Genomic DNA, 20,379 nt, shown 5'->3' with positions numbered 1-20,379 from the left:
GCTTCTGGAGCTGTTAGAGGGAATAAAAATTACTTTGAATGTTAACGCAAGCAAAATTGTCCTCAACTATATTATAAGGGTGAATATTGTGAGAAAAAAAATCATGATATAGTCTTAAAACCAAATATAAATGAGTTGTTTTATTTACTCTCTTTATCTACTACTTGACTTCAGTGTCACAAGTCATAGTTGATTTGCAATACAGATTAAAATTAGATGAGTAGCTACCAGAAGTCCAACATATTTTTGCATCTGGCCTGTAGGTAAGTTTCAATATCTATCGATAAATAATCAATTGATGTTTATTGAGTGCTTCCCTGTAAGTACCATGCAAGGCTCTCAAGAAGACACCAAAAAGAACAGGCAGTCTCCATATTCACTTCTGTGCATTTTAGAAAACTCATAAAGGAGGTACCATTTTCCTTTGGAATAATAGAGTTTTTGCCCAAGATCTTGGCATCAAATCTTCACATAAGATTAATAGATAAAAATCATGTATGTCCTTAAACATCTCTATTTAAGTGCTAAAAATATGTACCACATTCTGTAAAGTAATAATAATAAAAAACGTAGTTTGCTTTCAGAATGCCCTCATAAGCTTTGTTTTTCTCTCTCTGGAAACGTGCTTTTCTCTTGTGGTTTGGAAATCACAGTCTCTGGTTCTGCTTTGTTCCTCTGTCCTCTCCTTCCTTTTCTCCTCACTGTGCTCACGTGGAATAATCGTGAGCTTTAGAGTCAGACTGAACTAGATTCAATGCTCATTCCTGCCTCTTGCTCTTTCGTTATGTTGGACGGTTCATTTTAGCACTTCTCAGGGTTAAAGAAGATAATATACATGAAATACCTTAGCCCAGTGCTTTTCCCCTAACAGCTCAGTACAAGCTGGGTATTTGTCCATTCTTCACTGATTCCTTTTCTTACCCCTTAAATGTTGGTCCTTTCGAAGATCCTGACTTTGGTCTCTTTCTTTTTCTACAAGATTTCCACTGCCATGCAACCTTAGGCTGCCTGCATTCGCTCGTCGAGTTAGAGGAGTCACTGTACGCTTAATCCAAGCTAGAAACCACGGGGAAAACTAGACTCCTTCGGGCAGGCCCCATGGCTGAGTGGTTCAAGTTCTGCATGCTCCACTTCAGCAGCCCTGGGTCTGTGGGTTTGGATCCCGGGCGCAGACCTACTCCACTCATCAGCCATGCTGTGGAGGCACCCCACATACAAGGTAGAGGAAGATGGGCACAGATGTTAGCTCAGGGCTAATCTTCAAGCAAAAAAAAAGGATTGGCACCGGATGTTAGCTCAGGGCAAATCTTCTTTACACACACAGACAGCAACTAGACTCCTTCTGTACACCCACATCCGCCCAGCACCAACTTCTCCCTCCTCCACAGCTCTTGAATCCAGCTTCTCATCTCTGTGCTCACTGCCGTCCTCACCATTTCTCACCCGGCCTTTAGAAGCAGTCTCTTTACTGGTCTCCTGCTTACCATTCTCTCCCCTAGTCTGCCTTTCACACTGCTGCCAGAGTTTGAGTCCTCAAAAAACTATTCCAAACTTGTTGTTCCTACTTAAAAAACTTCCAGGACATTACAGACCCTTCCCAGTCAGGCTCAGCTTACCTTTCCAGCTTCTTCCACACCAGCCTCTCTACCAGCCTCTCTACTTCCCTTTGCTGTGTCCCAGACTTCAACCAAACCAGATTTTCCACATTCAGCAAACATTGCCCACATCTGTTTTGAACATATTATTACTTGTGTCCAAAACCCTCTCCTTATTCTCTTCAACCTGTTGACCTCTTGTTTGCTCCTTAGGGCTCAGGTAAGCTTTGGCTTTCTGATCCTCCTAGCAAGACGAAGGGTTACTCTTGCTTCTTGACTGCCATGGTCCCTTGTACATCATGCATCCTTCTATTGTAACACTTATCCCATTGTGTTGTAATTGCTCATTTATAGATGTGGCTCCCCTGCCAAACTTGTGCTCCTTTAGAGCTGGCACTGTGACTTCCTTATCTTTGTATTGCCAGCCACATAGTAGCTGGGTAATAAGTGTTTAGTGTCTGTTGAATCTCCCATTACTAGTTTCCTATTGCTGCTGTAACAAATTACCACAAAGTTAGTGGCTTAAAACAATACAGATTTATTATCTGAAAGTCCTGGAGGTCAAAAGGCCTAAAATCAAGGTGTTTGCAGGGCTGCATTCTTTCTAAGCTCTAGAGAAATCCATTACTTTGCCTTTTCCAACTTCTAGAGGCCTCTTGGATTCCTTGGCTCATGGCTCCTTCCTCCATCTTCAAAACCAGCAGTATAGCATCTTCAAATGTCTCTTTCTCTGACCTCTGCTTCCGTTGTCACATCTTCTCAGACTCCCTCCTGCCTCTCTCTTTCCCTTATATAACCTTTGTCATTAGATTGGGCCCAACTGGATAATCCAGTACAATCTTATTTGAAGACCCCTGTCTTAGTCACATCTGTAAAGTCCTTTTTGCCCTGTAAGGTAACATACACAGCTTTTCTGGAAATTAGGATGTGGATATCTTGGTGGGGGAGGCAACATTATTCTGTCTGCCACCTCCAAGAACACCAGCACTGATGCATTATAAAATTTGTGTTTGACACAGTAAAAATAACAACTTTCCTAGGTCATAAATTTGACCCTACTGTTGTTAATAACATTAATTAGTTGTTAATAAACATTGTGATCATTTTGGTTAACTTCTTAGAAATAGGGCACACTTCACGGGGAATTTAATGTGAATGTCCCAGGTATTAAAAAAGCTATCTTAAGAGGTTTGAGTTGATGTGTGTTGTACTTCCTGGGCTACAATATCATTTCCTAGTCCTTAAAAATTACTTAAAAGTAATTAATTAAAGATTAACCCAGCTTTTTTCCCTTTTGCTTCTGATATCTACTCACAATCATAACCATTAATTTATCACAACCTTCTTCATGGAAAACCGTGAAAACAATTACTTAATGGTTCAGGACTTTGTTGTTGTTATTTGAAAGTTTCACTCTTAGGTTTGTTAAAATTGGCTTTAGATAGGTGCTGTTGCCAGCTTGCATTTAAAGGAGTGACACTGCAGGTCCTCAGTGCTGAAGGTAGGGGAGGCTTGGTTAAATGAGCATCTGTCATGTCATCAGGAGTTTACTGTGAAGTTGGCAAGAGGAAAGCACCCTTGCACAGGAGGTAAGTAGCCACATTAGGCAATAATGAGACCGTAGGTGGTGTATTCTGTTTCAGTGGGATCAGTAATTTGCGTTTATTCAGAGAAAGCCTAGTTTTCTGGAATGACATTTTGAGTACCTTAACAGGTAGCTAAAATTTTCTCTTTTCTTTTTCCCTACCATGAAATGTTTCCTTTAGAGAGATGAAATAATTTGGAGAAAGAAAAATAATCACCACAGGGTATTATTCTGACTCCAGACTGCTCCCTTTCCTTAGTTCCTATAGGGACCTGTCACAGACATACTGATGCCTCACTGTTTTTATTATTCTATTATAATGGAATATTGATAGATTAGAAAAACACTGGATAGGGACTTTGTGACCTTGAAAACGTCATTTAACATCTCTGAGTCTTACTTTCCAAGTCTCTATAAATAATGTATAATGGATAAGGTGTTCTTTTTCTGTTATATTACTTGGAGGTAAAACTCTGTTTCATAGATGAAATCCTCGCATAAGGATATAAAGACTCTTTCTTGTGTTGTAGTTGTCTTACAGACTGGAGAGAGCGCTAGTGAATGCTTTTGTCTTCGGTGCCCATCTGTTGGAAATGTTGAAGGTGGAGTAGCAACTGGGCATTATATTATCTCCTGGAAGAGGTAAAATTTTATCAGCCTATCTTTTTTTCATTAATTGTGCTATTCTGATGCCTTTGTTATTTCATTGTCATTTAATAGTTGAGAGCTTCTGTCAGACCTAGAGAGCAGACTAGAAGTCACAGGCTATCACTGACCATTTGTCAAAAGACAAAGATTAGAAAGGATAATTAAACTTTGCTTTGTGTTTGTCACAATTTGTGACCTTTATACTGATGAAATTTTAGACAAACTAATTCTGATGATAGAACCATTAAAAACATTAGGAGAAGGGCTGGCCCCGTGGCCGAGTGGTTAAGTTCGCATGCTCCGCTGCAGGCAGCCCATGTTTCGTTGGTTCGAGTCCTGGGCGCGGACATGGCACTGCTCATCAAACCACGCTGCGGCAGCATCCCACATGCCACAACTAGAAGGACACACAACGAAGAATATACAACTATGTACCAGGGGGCTTTGGGGAGAAAAAGGAAAAAATAAAATCTTTAAAAAAAAATAAAAATAAAAACATTAGGAGAAACTACCCTTATTTATAGTCAATAATATTGTCTGCATAGAAAACCCAAGGGAATCAACAAATTATTAGGATTTCAAGAATTTCAACAAGGTTGCTGGATATAACATCATTATACAAAAGTCAATTGGATTTCTACATATCAGTAATAAACCTGTAGGCAGTGTACTTTTAAAATAGATATAAATGATAAAAATAGGTATCATTTGCATAACAACAAAAATTATAAGAAGCATAGGAATATATCAAACAGAAGAAGTACCTTACCTTTCTGGAGAAAGTTCTGAGACTTTAAATATTAAAGGAAGACCTAAATAAATGGGAGAGAGACAAAATGGTCTTGGGTAGGATTTGGATAAGATGTAATATTATAAATTGTTCTATCAATTCAGGGCCATTTCCTTCAAAGTCTCGACAGCTTGTTTTGTTTTGTTTTTGTGGAACTTGACACTCTTGATTCTAAAATTTATATGGAAAAGCAAACAGTCAGAAATCGTCAAGATACTCCAGAAGAAGAACTGGGCGAGCGTTCTTGCTCTTCTGCATTCCAAGCCCTACTGTGAAGCTACAGTAGCCGTCACTGTGGTATTGGCTCGGCTTGTGTAAATGAGCCAGTGGAACAGAGGAGTGTCTGGAAATAGATCCGTAGGTCCAAACACAGGGAAATTATATTTTACAGAGGTAGCATTGTAGATGTTTATAATCATATAAAACCATTGTTTTATAAGTGATGGTGAACAATTGGGTATCCTTTTGGGAAAAAATTGGATCTCTACCTTACACTCTATATAAAAATTGATCCCAGGTATATTAAAGTTCTAATTTTAAAAAGCAAATATTTATTACCTTTAGTAGAAAAATAAGAGAATCGCTTTATAACTTTGGAGTAGGGAAGAATTTCTTTAAATAAGACACAAAACGTATTAGCTACTAAAATCGATGAATTTGATTTCTTAAAATCAAGTTTCTAGTTCATAAAAAACACCATAAAGAAAGTGAAAAGATGATGCAAACTGGGAAAAGCTGTTTGCAACATGTAAAACTGACGAAAGATTAAAATTCATATCAAGAACTTTTACAGATCATAAGAAAAACACAAGTCTGCTAACAGAAAGTTGAACAAAATGCCTGAGTAGGCAGTGTGAGTGGAACAGAAGCAGCCAGCTGGCCAGTAAACATAGGGAGAGAAGGTCAACCTTACTAGTAATCTGAGATTCAGACGTACTCCCACTAGTTTGGAAAAATACAAAGGTTTAACAATGCAAAGTTTTTCAAGAGGTGGAGTATAAATTAGAACAATTGATTTGGAAATCCGTTCGGCAGTACCAGGTACAGTTGAAGATGCCTATCCCTTTCAGTCCTAGAAAAGGTCTCAAACGTGTCACCCAGGATCCACGTATAGGAATCTTCATAGCAGCACTGGTTCTCATAGTAAAGAGTTAGAAGCAAACTAGCTGTCCACCAACAGGAAAATGATCAATCGTGATGCATTCCTACAATGGAATACTATATATCAGTGAAAATGAATGAACCAGAGCTGCACCTATCAACCTCTTAATATTAAGTGAACAAAACAACTACAGATGTTCACAATATGAACAAATTGCATGTGTGTAATATTGGAAAATATTTAAAACATACCGTGTGTTTCTTAGGGCTACATAGATAATTTGGAAAGGTGTAAAGAAATACATAGGAATGATGGATACCAAAGTCAGGAGAGTAGTTACTTCTAGAGGGGAGTGGAGGGAGATGCAAGCAGGAAGGGGTAGGGTACATGAGAAGATTCAGCTATTTTATGTGTTTTTAGGCTGGGAGGTAGGTACATGATACTTCATATGTTGTTTTCTTGATATGGCTCAATTTCATAAATTTTAAAACAGTGAATAAGATTAAAATGAGAAAGGAGAAGTATGTAATTGTATTTTTAAAAAACTAACTTGTATTTATTTTCCCCATTTCTGAATTTACCATAATGATGTTTAGTTTAATTGATATGTTTATAGGCATGAAAACAGCGTTTTGAAGGCCCTGCTTAATTTTTCCATCACGTGACTGTAATACTGTAAAGACATTTCTTAACGATGAGGAGTCAGATGCTTTGCCTGTACTTTTGCTCTGTAGTAGTTTGCACGTGGTGTCAGCTGTTCCACCTCTAGATGCAGACTCTTCCTCAGGGCTTTCCTTGGCGGTCAGCTCTCTCTGTGGACCCTGTAGTCCCTACCCTGACTGTAATAGAGGGAAACACATGTGCCAGTTCCAGAAGCTTGCTCACTTCAGCTCAGGGATGTTGCAATGCCACTACGTTTGTGGACAGTAAGATATTTTTAGTTCTTCAGCGTCTACTGTGTACTTAAGAGTGTACTTATAACAGTGCACTTGGAAGTGGTCTGGTGCTCATCTGGGGACTGTCCTCAGTGTGACAAGGTGTTTGTGTCATAATAGGAATCACCACACTACCACTTACATTGAGTTGATCTGCGTTCTGGCACAGTTCCTCACTTCACTGGGACCAGCCAGCAGCCTGGGATTAGAACCGCTTGTTACTTAGAAATATTCAAAACAAAAGTGGGATTCTAAAAGCTCTTCACAAAACTACTTCTATTAATCAAGTTTTAGAAGATGGATAAATAATTTGTATTTCCTTTGAAACTAGTTGGTGCATTTGCATGTTCCCTGTTTTTAATTTATTAACTTCTCACATAAAATGTGAATTTAAAAGATGCCCTTTTCTGCCATAGGACTTCAGCCATGGAAAACATCCCTGTCATCAGTACTGTCATCACTCTGCCACATGTGATTGTAGAAAATATCCCTCTGCATGTGAACGCAGGTACCACCATTCAGATTTTATTTAATTAAAAGAATCCAGTAAGGATATTTATTTTAGCTTCTAAGATTTACAAAAAAATTTTTATTATGAAAAATGCCCAACATTTACAAAAGTAGATTATGATCAGTTTTGTGTCATCTCTACCTCCACACACTTCCTCCTACCCCTATTATTTGGAACCAAATACCAGATAGTATTTCATCTGTAAATACTGGAGTATGCATCTTTAATATTAGTGGTTATTTTTCTAAACATAATCACAATACTGTTATCAAGACTTAAAAAATTAGTAATAATTTCTTAGTATTATCAAATTCCAGTGTTGAAATTTCCCTAGTTGACTCTGAATGTTCTTTGGTTTGTTTTAAGGTCTACACTGCAGTTGATGGATGTCTCATACTTGTGAAATCTATAGGCAGCCAGACTCCCTATGTCCCCACTCCACTGCCACCCTCCCATCACCTCCTCCACCACCGCCCCCTCCCCCTGTCTTCCTTGCTGTTTATTTGTTGAAGAGAGTGAGTCATTAGTGCTGTAGAGCCTCCTGCATCTGGATTTTGCTCCTTGCATTGTATCAGTGTTAAGTGTTTCTCTGTCCCTATAAATTGGTAGTGAGGCTTGATCAGATTCAGGTTCAAGTTTTTGGCAAGAATACTTCATAGTTAATGCTGTGTCCTCCCATCAAGAGGCACATAATGTCCGTCATTCCTTCTTTAACCATCAGTGATATGTAGGGAAATCTTTTGTAGATTTTTAAAATTGTTCTTAAAATATAATTCAGCTCCTGATAGCTAAGACCTTTTCTAAGTCAATCCACTCCAGAAGGAGATTTTGATTCTTCTTAGCCTGTTTCATCGTAGTCCCATGGCTGTTGTCCAATCAAAGGATTTTCTTATTTAGCAAGAGTGCAGTAGTAGTATTAATTTAAATAACCCCATGTCTATTGAATGAGATTCATTTACGAAATGAACCCATGAATGGTGAGGTATTTTTTTAACCAAGAGAAATGTCATCTTTCTCTGCAGATCTGCCGTCGTTTGGGCGTGTCAGAGAATCCTTACCTGTGAGGTATCACCTGCAGAATAAGACTAACTTAGTGCAAGATGTGGAGGTTTCTGTGGAGCCCAGCGATGCCTTCATGTTCTCAGGCCTTAAACAGGTAAGGGCATAGCTCGTTCGGTTGCTCGTGGAGACGTAGAAGTGTGGCCAGGAAATGGAGAGCTGTCCTTTTAGTTTTTACAAATGAACTGATCCCTATTATTTTGGTGAACCCTGTTATTTTGATAGTAGTGAATTTTTAGTCACTTTTAAAGATTAAGTACCATTTGCTATAGAGGTGGATTAAATGGGCAACCGTTTTCACATCGAGGCACACGTATAGGTTCTTTCTCCATATAAAACAAGAGTTCACAAGTCCTTGGCCTATAAGAGAATTCCTGAAAATTTTAGGTTTCTCTTTTGTTACTAATGAGTTTATTTGTGTGTGTCTTTTGAGGCCTGGAGGCGTGACGACCCATATTAAGAGCCTAATTCTCTTCTGAACTCTCAGAGAAATCTTTTAGAGATCTTGATCGTGTATACAATTTACTTATCTTTGGTACGTTTAGATGCAATTTTGTATCTACACATGAAAATAAATTATTCAGGTATTTTGATTCATCCATTCAAATCAGAGGTGGAAAAGTTCATCAGATTTTTGAGGGGAACATACGCTCTCAGGCACAACCACGTTTCAGTGAGAACACTGTCCTCCACCTTTGAAGTGATAACAGAGACGGCCTCAATAGTCAGTAAATAACTTCTTATTAGCAAGGACACTTAGAGGAACAGGCATGTCGTAACACTTAGAAGTATCTGCCCTGGCTAGTCATCTGTGCTGTGCATATTCTGAGTGCTGTGTTGTCACATGCAAAACAGAATTATATATGAAGTATACTGTAAGTGCAGACACTGATTTAAATTTAGAATTTATATTAAGTTCAATATTAGCTATGCTGTGTTGGTACGCACACGCGTAGATTATCTTTGACGCATCATACCTGTATGTACTCATTTGCAAATGAGTATGCTTTTCTTGTGTGTCTTGATCTTTTTCACATATTGACTTATAAATAATTAGATAATGTAAGATACCCAAATCTCACCAGCTTGTGTTCTTTTCTAAAGTTTTGTTAAAATTTTCCAAACACCTTTTTTTCCCCCTGAAGTTACTTGCCTTACCACAAAGGTGAAATCCCCAAAAGAAAACACCAGCATCAACTAGTTTCTCTTATGTTGACACAGTGTTTACAAAGATACTTTTCTACAAATTATCCCGTAACATATTGTGACTCAAGTCTGCCTAGTCTAAGACACCTCTGTCTGGTGTTCTCATTTTGAGAAACTGAGAAATCACGCGCATATTTTTTATATGTTTGTTATCTGATGGTCCTAGCCTCATACTGATTCAGCCCTACATTTTGGCATCTATCTGGAAGACAGAACAGGAGAGAGAGAATATTTCATGAGAAAGATTTGGGTGTTTGCGCATTTGTAAATAATCTAGGGGTAACAACACATAGATTTGGCAAGTCTGTATATTTGATGATCTTTCTTTCTCTTTATGACTTAGATTCGATTACGTATTCTGCCTGGCACAGAACAGGAAATGTTGTATAATTTCTATCCGCTAATGGCTGGATACCAGCAGCTGCCATCGCTCAACATCAACTTGCTGAGATTTCCTAACTTCACCAATCAGCTGCTCAGGCGCTTTATACCCACCAGTATTTTTGTAAAGGTGAGGCTTAGCAGTGTTCTGCCCTTCAAATGCACTGTTTGGAAAATGAACAAAAGAAGACATTTGTTCATGCAAACTTCAGTGTACAATATTTTGAGACTAACAGTCATAGTTTTTACTTATATCATATGAATTTGGCAACACTGCTATTCATTTCTATAAAATTACTATTATTTTATAGAATCTAATTACAAAAATTTTTATTCCCTTAGGTAAATAATGATTTTATCCTTATAGTAGCCTTAAACATGTTTTATCTTTGACTTAGTAAAATATGTTTTAAAATTGTAGTTAGTTTGTAACTAGTGTTTAATCAAAATGGATTAACTTTTTAAATATGATCCCTGAACTCTCCTAATTCTCTTAACTGTGTAACGCTGGATCTGGGTCTTTTCTGAAAATGATCATCTGTCAGAAACCATCCTCTGGTTTGATGTTTTGATTTTTCACAGTGATACAGTTTCCAGGTTCTTGCAGTAACAGAGCGTGTAGGGCGGTCGTGGTGTGAGAGTGAACCGGGCCGCACGTGTGCTTCGTTTAGTCCAGCGCCTCGCTCCGAGGAAGCCACTCTCAGTGCCTAAGATGAAGGCTGTCCCTCCAGAGAGCTCTGGTCTCCCTCACTAACTCAGATATGCGTGAACATAAGTGAACCCCCGCGCCCTCTTTTTATTTTAAATTTATGCCCCCTTTTGGAATGGCAAGTTACGTTGCTTACTGTTTCCTTTTTTGTGCCTGTCTTATTCAAGTTTTGGGGAACTGACCCTTTTTTATGTAATGTAGGATTTGGTAAATTGTCATTAGTTTGTGTTAATGTATTCCTTTTTTTCTTTTTAAAAGATTGGCACCTGAGCCAACATCCGTTGCCAATCTTCTTTTTTTCCTTCTCCCCATAGCCCCCGAGTACACACTTGTACACTCTAGCTGTAGGTCCTTCTGCTTGTGCTGTGTGGGACAGCGCCTCAGCATGGCCTGATGAGCGGTGCCATGTCCACACCTAGGATCCTAACCAGCAAAACCAGGGCCTCCGGAGTGGAGCACGTGAACTTAACCACTCGGCCACGGGGCTGGCCCTATATTCTTCACAATCTTCCTAGCTTTTATCTTTCCAGACTTATACAACTTTTTTTGCATCTGCAAAAAAGTCGTTTTATTAACTCTTCTAAGCTCCTGTACACCATACTTGTAAACTGTAAAGGAAAAATCTCAGAATTTTAGTCTCCTGACCGGCGTGGGGAGCGGGGGTGATGTCCTTTCAGCTGTGTGACCTGAAGTTAGTCGGCCCTAAACTCAGAGGTGCGGCTTTGATTAGGGTGAGAGTGTGGGTCAGCGTACGGACGTGGTCAGTCTAGCTGTGCAGACGTGGCTTGTTTGAGATGTAGAGTCGATCGTCGAGAAATCAGGATTTCCGTGCCATCGATTACTCTCTCTCATTCCTTTCCCTGTGGGGCTCAGTACCCCCAAACCTGACCTCAGCTCATGCTAGTTCAGTATCCGATTTTCCTTCACAGCAAACCTCTTCTGGGTAGTGTTTAAATCCATGAAGAAAGGTTCCAGAAAAAGAAACATTCATAAGTTTTACCGTAATTAACAGGCCCTTTTCTAACTGCCCTGATCTTTTCTCTGAATACAGCTACCACTTTGTAGTAACTTGACACTGCCCAAAAAGTTGACTGGATTCCTCAGAGCCAGCTCCTTTGTCAGTTGGGGAAACTTACACTTAAATCGTTTACCTGTCACACTAAGGACAGTGAATGAGGCTCACCCTTTTCCTACTTAGTGAACAATCACTCACTAAAACTTTATAGCCCAGCACACCTTTATTAGACCCTAATGCTGTGCTGTTCCTGTATGATCGCCACTAGCCATGTGTGCATATTGAGATTGAAATTAAAATCTAACTTAATTTAACAATTAGTTACGCAGTCACACTAGCCACCCTTCAGGTGCTCAACAGCTACATGTGACTAGTGGCTGCCGTATTGGACAGCACTGACATAGATTTTGTTGGACATGCTGCCCTAGACCAAGGTTGGATCAATATTTTCTTCCTTTGAACAACAGATCTCAGTTTTCTAATTGCCTGATGTACTTGTCTTCTGCCCTGTTTGTATGGTTCTGTGGGGTAAGGAGTCAACCAGGTTGAGCCGTTATTCTGTTTCTAAAATAGAACATTCTCCATCAGTACTAAAAAATTACATCAAGTTTAAAAAACTTTCATTTATTCCATTCCTTCCTTGAATGTCAGAGACCTAACTTACATATGCATGCCGGCATGCACGCATGGCTACATACATGCACGCACGCGTGCATGCATAAAGCCACACAGCAACAGCACTAAAGCTGGAGCTCCCTTCACTGCCAGGGAATCCTGCCGGAATCCTTACGCCTAACGCATGGCAAATGGCTTTTGGTGGTAAAGTGTAACACTGTTCTGTTTCATGTCCTGAACCACTGTCTCTCTCTTGCTTTTTCCACAGAGGTCTGCTAATGTATATCTCTATAATAAAACTATTTGCAAGAATTTAACTTTTTTAGCTGCTCGATGGTTCTCTGGCGTGTTGCTGACCTGTCAGAAATTTTACCCTAAGGACAATTATGAGAGCTTTTAGTCATTCTTAGCCTTTACTCTTCTGCTGTGATGTTTTGAGTGTTATCCCTCAGTGACCTTAGAGAAAGGGAAAGTTTTGCCTTTGTCTGCTGCCTCTGTCCCTGAGGCCTTTCGTCATTCTGAATCGCCTCTTCTCAAACAGGAGACTGGAGGCCTTGAGTCCCAGGAACTTGTGTTCTCAGCTCAGGTTTGTGGCCTGCTCAAGGCTGGAGACACCTGAGCAAGAGAGAAAACACTTGATCATTCAGCAGGAGTGGTGATAGGTTCCCTTTCACGTGCGCCGGGGATAGATTGACAGTAGCTGCTGGAACACAAGGTTAAGAGGGAAGTCCTGAGTGACCTGGGTTCAGCAGGTGGGGGTGCGGGATCAGCTGGTGTCGCAGGGAACAGGACAGCACCTAGGCTGTGGGGTTGCCACCCCCAGGTTCAAGTGCAGAAAGAGGCGGGGTGCAGGAAGGAGAGGAACACATTTGATTTTGATGCTGGCACACATTTACTCTGCTTTTGTGAAACAGTTCCAAGAATTTCAAAATCTTTTCAATTAGTAGAGCTTTTGTTGTCATTATTATTTTGTAAACCCGTTTTATTTTCCCATTTTAAAGCCACAGGGTCGACTGATGGATGACACCTCCATTGCCGCTGCGTGATGGGCAAGACCAGCCCTTGGCGGTTCTTCCAGAGAAGCCGAGAGAGCTGTGTACGTTTCTTATTGTGAACTGTAGCTTTGATCATGGTAAAAGTTAATCTTTTCTATTTTTTAATGGATGTTATACCAACTGTTCAGAGGAACTCGTGCTTAAAATATTAGGAAAATCTATCCTCTCTTATAGTTTCACTAATAAATATTTGAAATCTGTCAGTGTGACATGAAAGGATGTCAGATCACTGTTATTGTTGATCATTTTACGAATAGTCAGTTAGTCGGTGATTTGCATGTGCAATATCAGAGGATGATTAAGCATCTCAACTGGGACTGGACACGGAGAGGAAAAGCTGCCCAGGGAAGTTCTCACCCCCCGTGTCTCCTTCAGACTCGGCCAAACTTCCTCGTAAAGGCAATGTGTGCTCAGAATACATCACAACGACTTGTAAGCAACTGTATGACTGATACAGAAAACTTCCAGAAGGTTCTAATTAAAGCAATTTAAGTTGTCTAAAAAGTATCTGTGCTTACCGTCAAAACATGTCACATAGGTTCAGCTCAGAGCCAAAATGGGGATCATTTGTGAAGCAGGTTTCTCTTTGTAAGTGTGTTAACGAGATCTTCACCTGCAAGGTTCTGGTTGCAAGGACTTGACTATAAGCATAATTTCCTACACTAAAAGTTTTTGAAAGAGATGCAAGGTCTAAAGAAGGGCTTTTAGTTGTGCTGTGCAGTTTCAAAAGAACTATTTAAAACTCTTGAAAATTCTTGTAAATAAAAATCATACTATGAAAATTTTCTTTGTTCAAATATCTTAATTTAAAACTACTTTATTTCCTGGAAAATTTTATTATTTAAAGCTGTAGGAGTTGTAAAAAGGAAATAGTCATGTAAATAAATGTTCTCTTTCAAATATGCTTGTATCTATCTTTTATTTGTCTTGAGCTCGTTTGATTTCTGCCTCATGAAACAGCTCTTACTAAGGACACTGTTGCATGAGGTGTCGTGGAGAGCGTAAGATTGAACGCTGGGAGATCTGTGTTCGAGAACTGGCTCTGCTAGCCTGTGGGGAGACTTGGGCAATGCAGTGGACCATCTTGTGGGGACATGAGTTCCCTGTTACCACGACTTCTCACGTGGGGCCGTGGGAGCTTGTCTCTGCAGCCAGCTTGTCTCGGATCAAATCCCGGCGCTGCTGCAGCCAGCTAGGTGACTTCGGTCGGGTTGGTCACCATCTGTGTATCTGGTGTTCTTAATCTACAAGATGTAGACTATGATAGTATCTATCTCAGAGGTTTTGTCATGAGGATGATAAAAATTAACACATGAGCAGAGCTTGAAACCATGCCTGACCCACAGGATGCTCTGCCAGCAACGTCTGTATCATCATCCCCTTTGATGGGAGGGCTGAAGGGGATATGCTTGCGTCTACTGGAGAGTCTGTGTTGTCAGAATGTGTTGATACATTTTACATATGCAGTACGTGAGCATATATATATATATGCATGTGTGTGTATACATGTAAATATATAATACTGTAAACGAAAGTTTCATGAAATACTACTCACCATCTGTATATGCTTATATTTTATATCCTACTCTGTTTTGTTAAATAATATCCCTGGTGTAACCTTCTCTGTTGATTGCATGACCCACTAATGGATGTAACCTGCAGTTTGAAAAATTCAAGGTCCCTTTGAATTCTAAGGTGGTCTGATGCTTATGTAATGAAGCTCTCCCTCGGTAACACTGCCACTGTCAGACACAAAGTCTGTGTAGAACTAATGAGTCACTGACACACACTTCACAATTCTTACCATGATGTCAGTGTGACTTGTGTAAGTGCGTCTGCGACTGTAAATACACCAAGTAAATAGGTCTGTGCTTTTCCTTGATGTTTCTTAGAGCTGGCGACAGAGTCATCCTTTCCCAACCAGGAATGCTCCCATATTATTAATTCTCCTGTGAATGTATTCTATTTACTTATTTTTGAATTCAAAAATACATGAAATCATGATTTTCCATGGGTCCAGAAATCAGCTGTCACAGTGTTGCGGGATCTGTTGATTGACTGGTGTTACAAGTGTCCTGCCTCTGTGCCATCAGCCACAGTCTTTCTCCCTCGTGAAAACTGTACCTTGTTACCACTTGGTTCTCAGTATTGCTCTCTACCAGTTCAGTGTTATACGCCATTCAGGGCTGTAAACCTTCAAATAAAGCATTGTCAGTTTGGGGGAGATGTGTGTCAAAGTGTGATTCCTGTCCCGTGAAGGTAAGCACCGGTGGGCAATCAGTGTCGAGTGTCACCAAGAGGATGAGGATGACAAAGTGTTTGGGAGAAAAAAAATCCTTAATTTGCTTAATTTTGTGTTTTTATGATCCTAAAAGTTCAACTTACAATTTCAACTCAGCTTTCCCGATAAAGTCTTAGGTTCCTTATCCTTGAAATCTTCTTTAAGAGGTTGTAGGGAGCATGACTCTTACACTGAATTTTTCTTAAAGTCTTTTGCATTACTTGAAGGAAACATTCTTTACTTTTGTTTTAATTCAGTCATTTCTTTCACAGCCCGTGTTTATCTCCGCCCAGACTATAAAAAGACTTCCAGTTGGTACTGTCCCTGATAATGGCTGTTGAGGATTCTGAGTTGTAATTTCCGTGTTGGCATTGCAGTGAGAGAGAGGGAGTGCTTCTAAGGAAAAAACACAGCAAGTGGAAAAGTTAAGCTCACGCTTTTAATGGGGAGGGTCCATGCAGTCCCAGCAAATACTTCTGAAGCCCCCGCTCTTGACGTAAAACCCCAGAAAAGGAACCTAAAGGAATGTAAAAAATACTTAGAGATGGGTTGTACTGTTTCACAGTAGAGTGAATATAAATAGTCGCGACTGTAATTTTCAACAAGCAGTTATATGCAACATCAGAGACTGTTAAATGAATACATGATACCTAGGAGAAATGTGCACTTTGTCTTGTCCTCTCCCTTTTTTTATGCCATAAATCCTCCGCAAATAAAGCACTAGGAATGATGCTAAGAATCATTGATCCTATGCATTAAGATATATAAGAAAACAAATTCATGTTTGATTTTATTCTCCCAATATTCTTAAGTATCTTCTTTTACACTTACGGTTTTGTTTCTAAACATTTCTAGCAAGTGATACTCATGCCATCTTTTGGTGAACTCCATAACCATCTTCCTTTTATTTTAGCAAACAATGCCATTTTCAATCTACTAAAGAGCTGGATAAAATTCCCTAAATAAGTATAAAACCCCATGTTTTCATGAAAGAGAAAAGAAATTCATTGTTTAGTTATATTCAGCTTCTCTTCAAAGATCAGATTTGTGAGAAATTTTCCCTTCCACTCAATTTACTTAAGCCTGAGAACAGAAGAGAAAGTGATCACAGGCTGCATTGTTTCTGCTTCTGAAACATGCTTTACTGCAGAGGGAGGGAGGGCCAAAGTCAGAATGGCCAATCCCTCCTGCATTTCAGGGGATCTACACCATGCGAATTATAGCCTGAGTGATTTTTATATATATATATATATATATATATATATGAGGTGTGGTGGTTTTTTTTTTTTTTTGATGAGGAAGATTGGCCCTGAGCTAACACCTGTTGCCAATCTTCCTCTTTTTTTTTCTCCCCAAAGCCCCAGCACATAGCTGTATATCCTAGATGTATCAAGCAATTTTTTAATTCTATTTTCTCCCCAATTATTGAAAGAATGTAAAACTCATAGCAACCTTGAAGTTGATTTTTCATATATGAAATATATTGTTATCCAGGAGGTGCCACCATGCATGGCAAATGGGAACTTGCAGATATTCTCTCTATTAGGTTGGTCAGCATTTCTAAACTATTTCTCATTGATAATCGCCAACATTTATTGAGTGCTACAATGTGCCACACGGTTGGGTTCTACCTCATTCAACACTCCCAGAGCCCCATGTGGTGTAGGTGCTGTTACTATCTCTATGTTAAAGACGTGGAAACCGAGGCACAGAGAACCGATGTTCTGGTTGTCACTGCAAAATGAGCCATCCCAGCACTTAATGCTTAAAATGACAGTCATCATATCTCATGGTTTTAGGGGTCAGGAATTCAGGAAGGGCGTGGCTGTGCAGTCCTGGCTTGGGCTCGCTCATGCGCTTGTTGGCCGCCGGTAGCTGGAGTTAGAACAATGGGGATTGTGAGAACCAGGGAACTGAAGCGGCGTGGGGCTGGCATGGCCTCTCCATTTAGTCTTGGGATCCTTCCCTGTGATCCTGGGCTTCCTCACAGCATGGCGGTCTCAGGGCAATCAGGCTGCTTACCTGGCAGCACGGAGCTCCAGGTGAGTGTTCCAGCCTGCAAGGTGGAAGCTGTGTTGCCTCTAGGACCTCGCCTTGAATGTCACATAACATCGCTTCCACCATGGTCCCAAGCCCACCCCGAGTTAAGGGGAGGGACCATAAACTCCGCCTCTCGATGGGGAATTGGCCACATCCTAGAACATGCAGGACACGAGATAGGACGGCAGCCGTCTGGAAAATGCAACCTGCCGTACCCAAGGACAGCAAGTCGGGGAAGAGCTGGGACTGAAACCCTGGCGCTCTGCTGCACGGCCCCCATTCTAATCCTCAGCGCTCGGTCCTAAGTAAACGAGTCTTTGGCAAATACGGACTTGATGACTGAGGCGTTATGCTTTCCGTGAATTAAGACTGTAAGTCGACAGCAGTAAATCTGTTGCCCTTGATTACACGTTGAATTCCAAGTGTTTGAACACCTCCCGTGGGCCAGTTTCTGTGCTGGTCGTTAACGCCATCAAGGCTCCTATTCCTGAAGACCAGGGGTCCAGCAGTAGACTGACACGGACACAGATTCCACTACAAAGTGATAAAGGCAGTGGAAGTGGATATAAAACCGGCGAACTGGTGGGATGTCTGGGATTTGCTTTAAAATGCTCCAGAAAACAAAACAATATAGAGGAAGGTTAGCAACAGAAGTTAACTCAGGGCGAATCTTCCTCAGCAAAAAGGGGGAAAAAAAAAACCAGGTCCAGGAGAGACAGATGAAACAAGCTTTGAAAAATGTTGGTAATTGTTAAAGGTGGGGAAAGGGTGCCTGGGGGTTCAATTCACTCTACTTCTGGATATGCCTGAAAATTTCCATAATAAACATAATTAATAAAAGAAAGGAACCACAGTTGAAGTGATTATAGAGTGTAAGCAGCAGCGAGGAAGGGCTTCCTGCAGGAGTGACGTTAGAGTTGTTTTCATATTCATAATCAAGTTATTCCATGTTTTTCTTGTGTGGGAATGCATTTCCATCATCCTTGAATAGATAATAGTATGTGGGCTAAGTTTTGGAGGACATGTAAAAGTTTGTAAAATAAACAAATCTAAGAAGAGCTTTCCAGGTGGCCTCCACTCCTGCTGGCACCACGGCACGCCCAGCGCTTGTAGCACAGACAGACGCGTCTACTGTGGCGTAAAGCTGGCATCGTTTTCCTACCCGTGAGGTTCCTTTTCAGTGCTAAGAGAATTAGGGGAGGGAATGAAATGCGCTTAAAGCTTAAAGAATGCTTGCTGCTGTCACCACGGCTGCTTCTGTAGGGCAAGGATTTTTCTGTTGGAATTCGAGGATTTTTGGATGAAGCTTGTCTCTGCTTTAGCTTTATAAGGCTCAACGGACTGAAAAACGGTAGTCTGAAAAATGTTGGATCTTAGTTGATAATCAACAGCCATTGTCTCAGCAAAGCACTGAATCCCAAATGCCAAATTTAACAGGAAAAAGTAAGAAGCCTTATATTCAAGAGGAAATATTGAATTATTTAAACAGATGACTGAGGAGCTCTATCGTGATTTTTTTTTTTAGTGAGGAAGATTGGCCCTGAGCTAACATCTGTTGCCAGTCTTCCTCTTTTTGCTTGAGAAAGATTGTTGCTGAGGCAACATCTGTGTCAATCTTCCTCTATTTTGTATGTCGCCATGGCATGGATTGATGAGCGGTGTGTCAGTCCACACCCAGGCTGAACCAACAAACCCAGGCTGCCAAAGTGGACACACAAACATAACCACTATGCCACCAGGCCAGCCTCGACAGCTTATGGTTTTTATCAGAGGTGTTAGTGACCACCAGTTGCTCAGACTACAGTATTTTCTCCACTTCTGCTTGCCACGTTTATTTCATTTTGTTTTTTTATCATGAAAATTTCCAAACATACACAAAAGCAGAGACTATAACACACTTCTCTGCCTGTATTCAGCTTTAACAGCCGTTAATACTTGACCGCCTACCATCTATTCTTGTCTTATATAATTTCACCCATAAATAAAAGGACTTTAAAAAAAAATAACCACGATGCATTATTGCATCTAAAAAATTACTAATAATTCCTTAAGATTGCCTAATACACAATATATATTCAATTTTCCCTAATTGACTAAGCAGTCCTTTTTTTTTTTTTGAGGAAGATTAGCCCTGAGGTAACATCTGCTGCCAATCCTCCTCTTTTTGCTGAGGAAGACTGGCCCTGAGCTAACATCCGTGCCCATCTTCCCCTACTTTATAGGTGGGACGCCTACCACAGCATGGCTTGACAAGCTGTGCCTTGTCTGTACCTGGGATCGGAACCAGTGAACCCGGGGCCACCAAAGCAGAATGTGCGCACTTAACTGCTGCGCCACCCGGCCAGCCCCAAGCAGTCCTTTTACAGTTGGTTTGAATCAGCATCCAGACAAGGTCCATTACGTCTCAAGTCTTTTTTAAGTTTCATTTAATGCAGAATAGTCGTTTCTCCCTTTATCCCTTATCATCGAAGTGTTGAAGAAATGGAGGCAGTTGTCATGTAAAAGACACACTCTGCTGTTGGCTGATTGCCGTTGAATTTGCTTCTCCATCCCCGGTGCTTCCTGTGGCCGGGGAGTTAGAATTGAAAGCTCGCTTGATTCCCTTCCCCCCTTCCTTGTTTGTGAGCATCTCTCATAGATGATGGGCTGCACAGCCTGTTGCCACATACAGTGTCCGCTTGCCTCCCTTTCAGTCGTGATAAGATGGATCAGTGGGTTTAGAGTATGGCAGCCTAACCCTTTATTACCAGGCCCAGCTAAACATCCATCAGTGGCAACTGTCTGAATCAGTTACTAAGTCTGCACTTAGAAGCTGCAAAATGTAATTTTAAAATGCTGTTCTGCACTTATTG

General features: G+C 40.5%; 1 protein-coding gene across 1 annotated transcript in view; it reads left to right on the top strand.

Annotated features, from left to right (window-relative positions):
- The window catches only part of TRAPPC11 (trafficking protein particle complex subunit 11), a 47,421-nt gene extending 32,018 nt beyond the window's left edge, over positions 1-15,403 (top strand). The window contains exons 26-30 of the mRNA XM_046648430.1: positions 3,711-3,822; positions 7,072-7,163; positions 8,189-8,322; positions 9,775-9,942; positions 13,153-15,403. Of these exons, the coding sequence (XP_046504386.1) occupies positions 3,711-3,822; positions 7,072-7,163; positions 8,189-8,322; positions 9,775-9,942; positions 13,153-13,197 (551 nt within the window). The 3' untranslated portion in view covers positions 13,198-15,403. The remainder of the gene's footprint in view (positions 1-3,710; positions 3,823-7,071; positions 7,164-8,188; positions 8,323-9,774; positions 9,943-13,152) is intronic.
- The last annotated feature ends 4,976 nt before the right edge of the window (positions 15,404-20,379 follow it).

The sequence above is a fragment of the Equus quagga genome, chromosome 22 (assembly GCF_021613505.1).
Source record: "Equus quagga isolate Etosha38 chromosome 22, UCLA_HA_Equagga_1.0, whole genome shotgun sequence".
Lineage (NCBI taxonomy): Eukaryota > Metazoa > Chordata > Mammalia > Perissodactyla > Equidae > Equus > Equus quagga.
The sequence above is the reverse complement of the archived record's forward strand: the minus strand, read 5'-3'. Positions and strand labels throughout refer to the sequence as shown.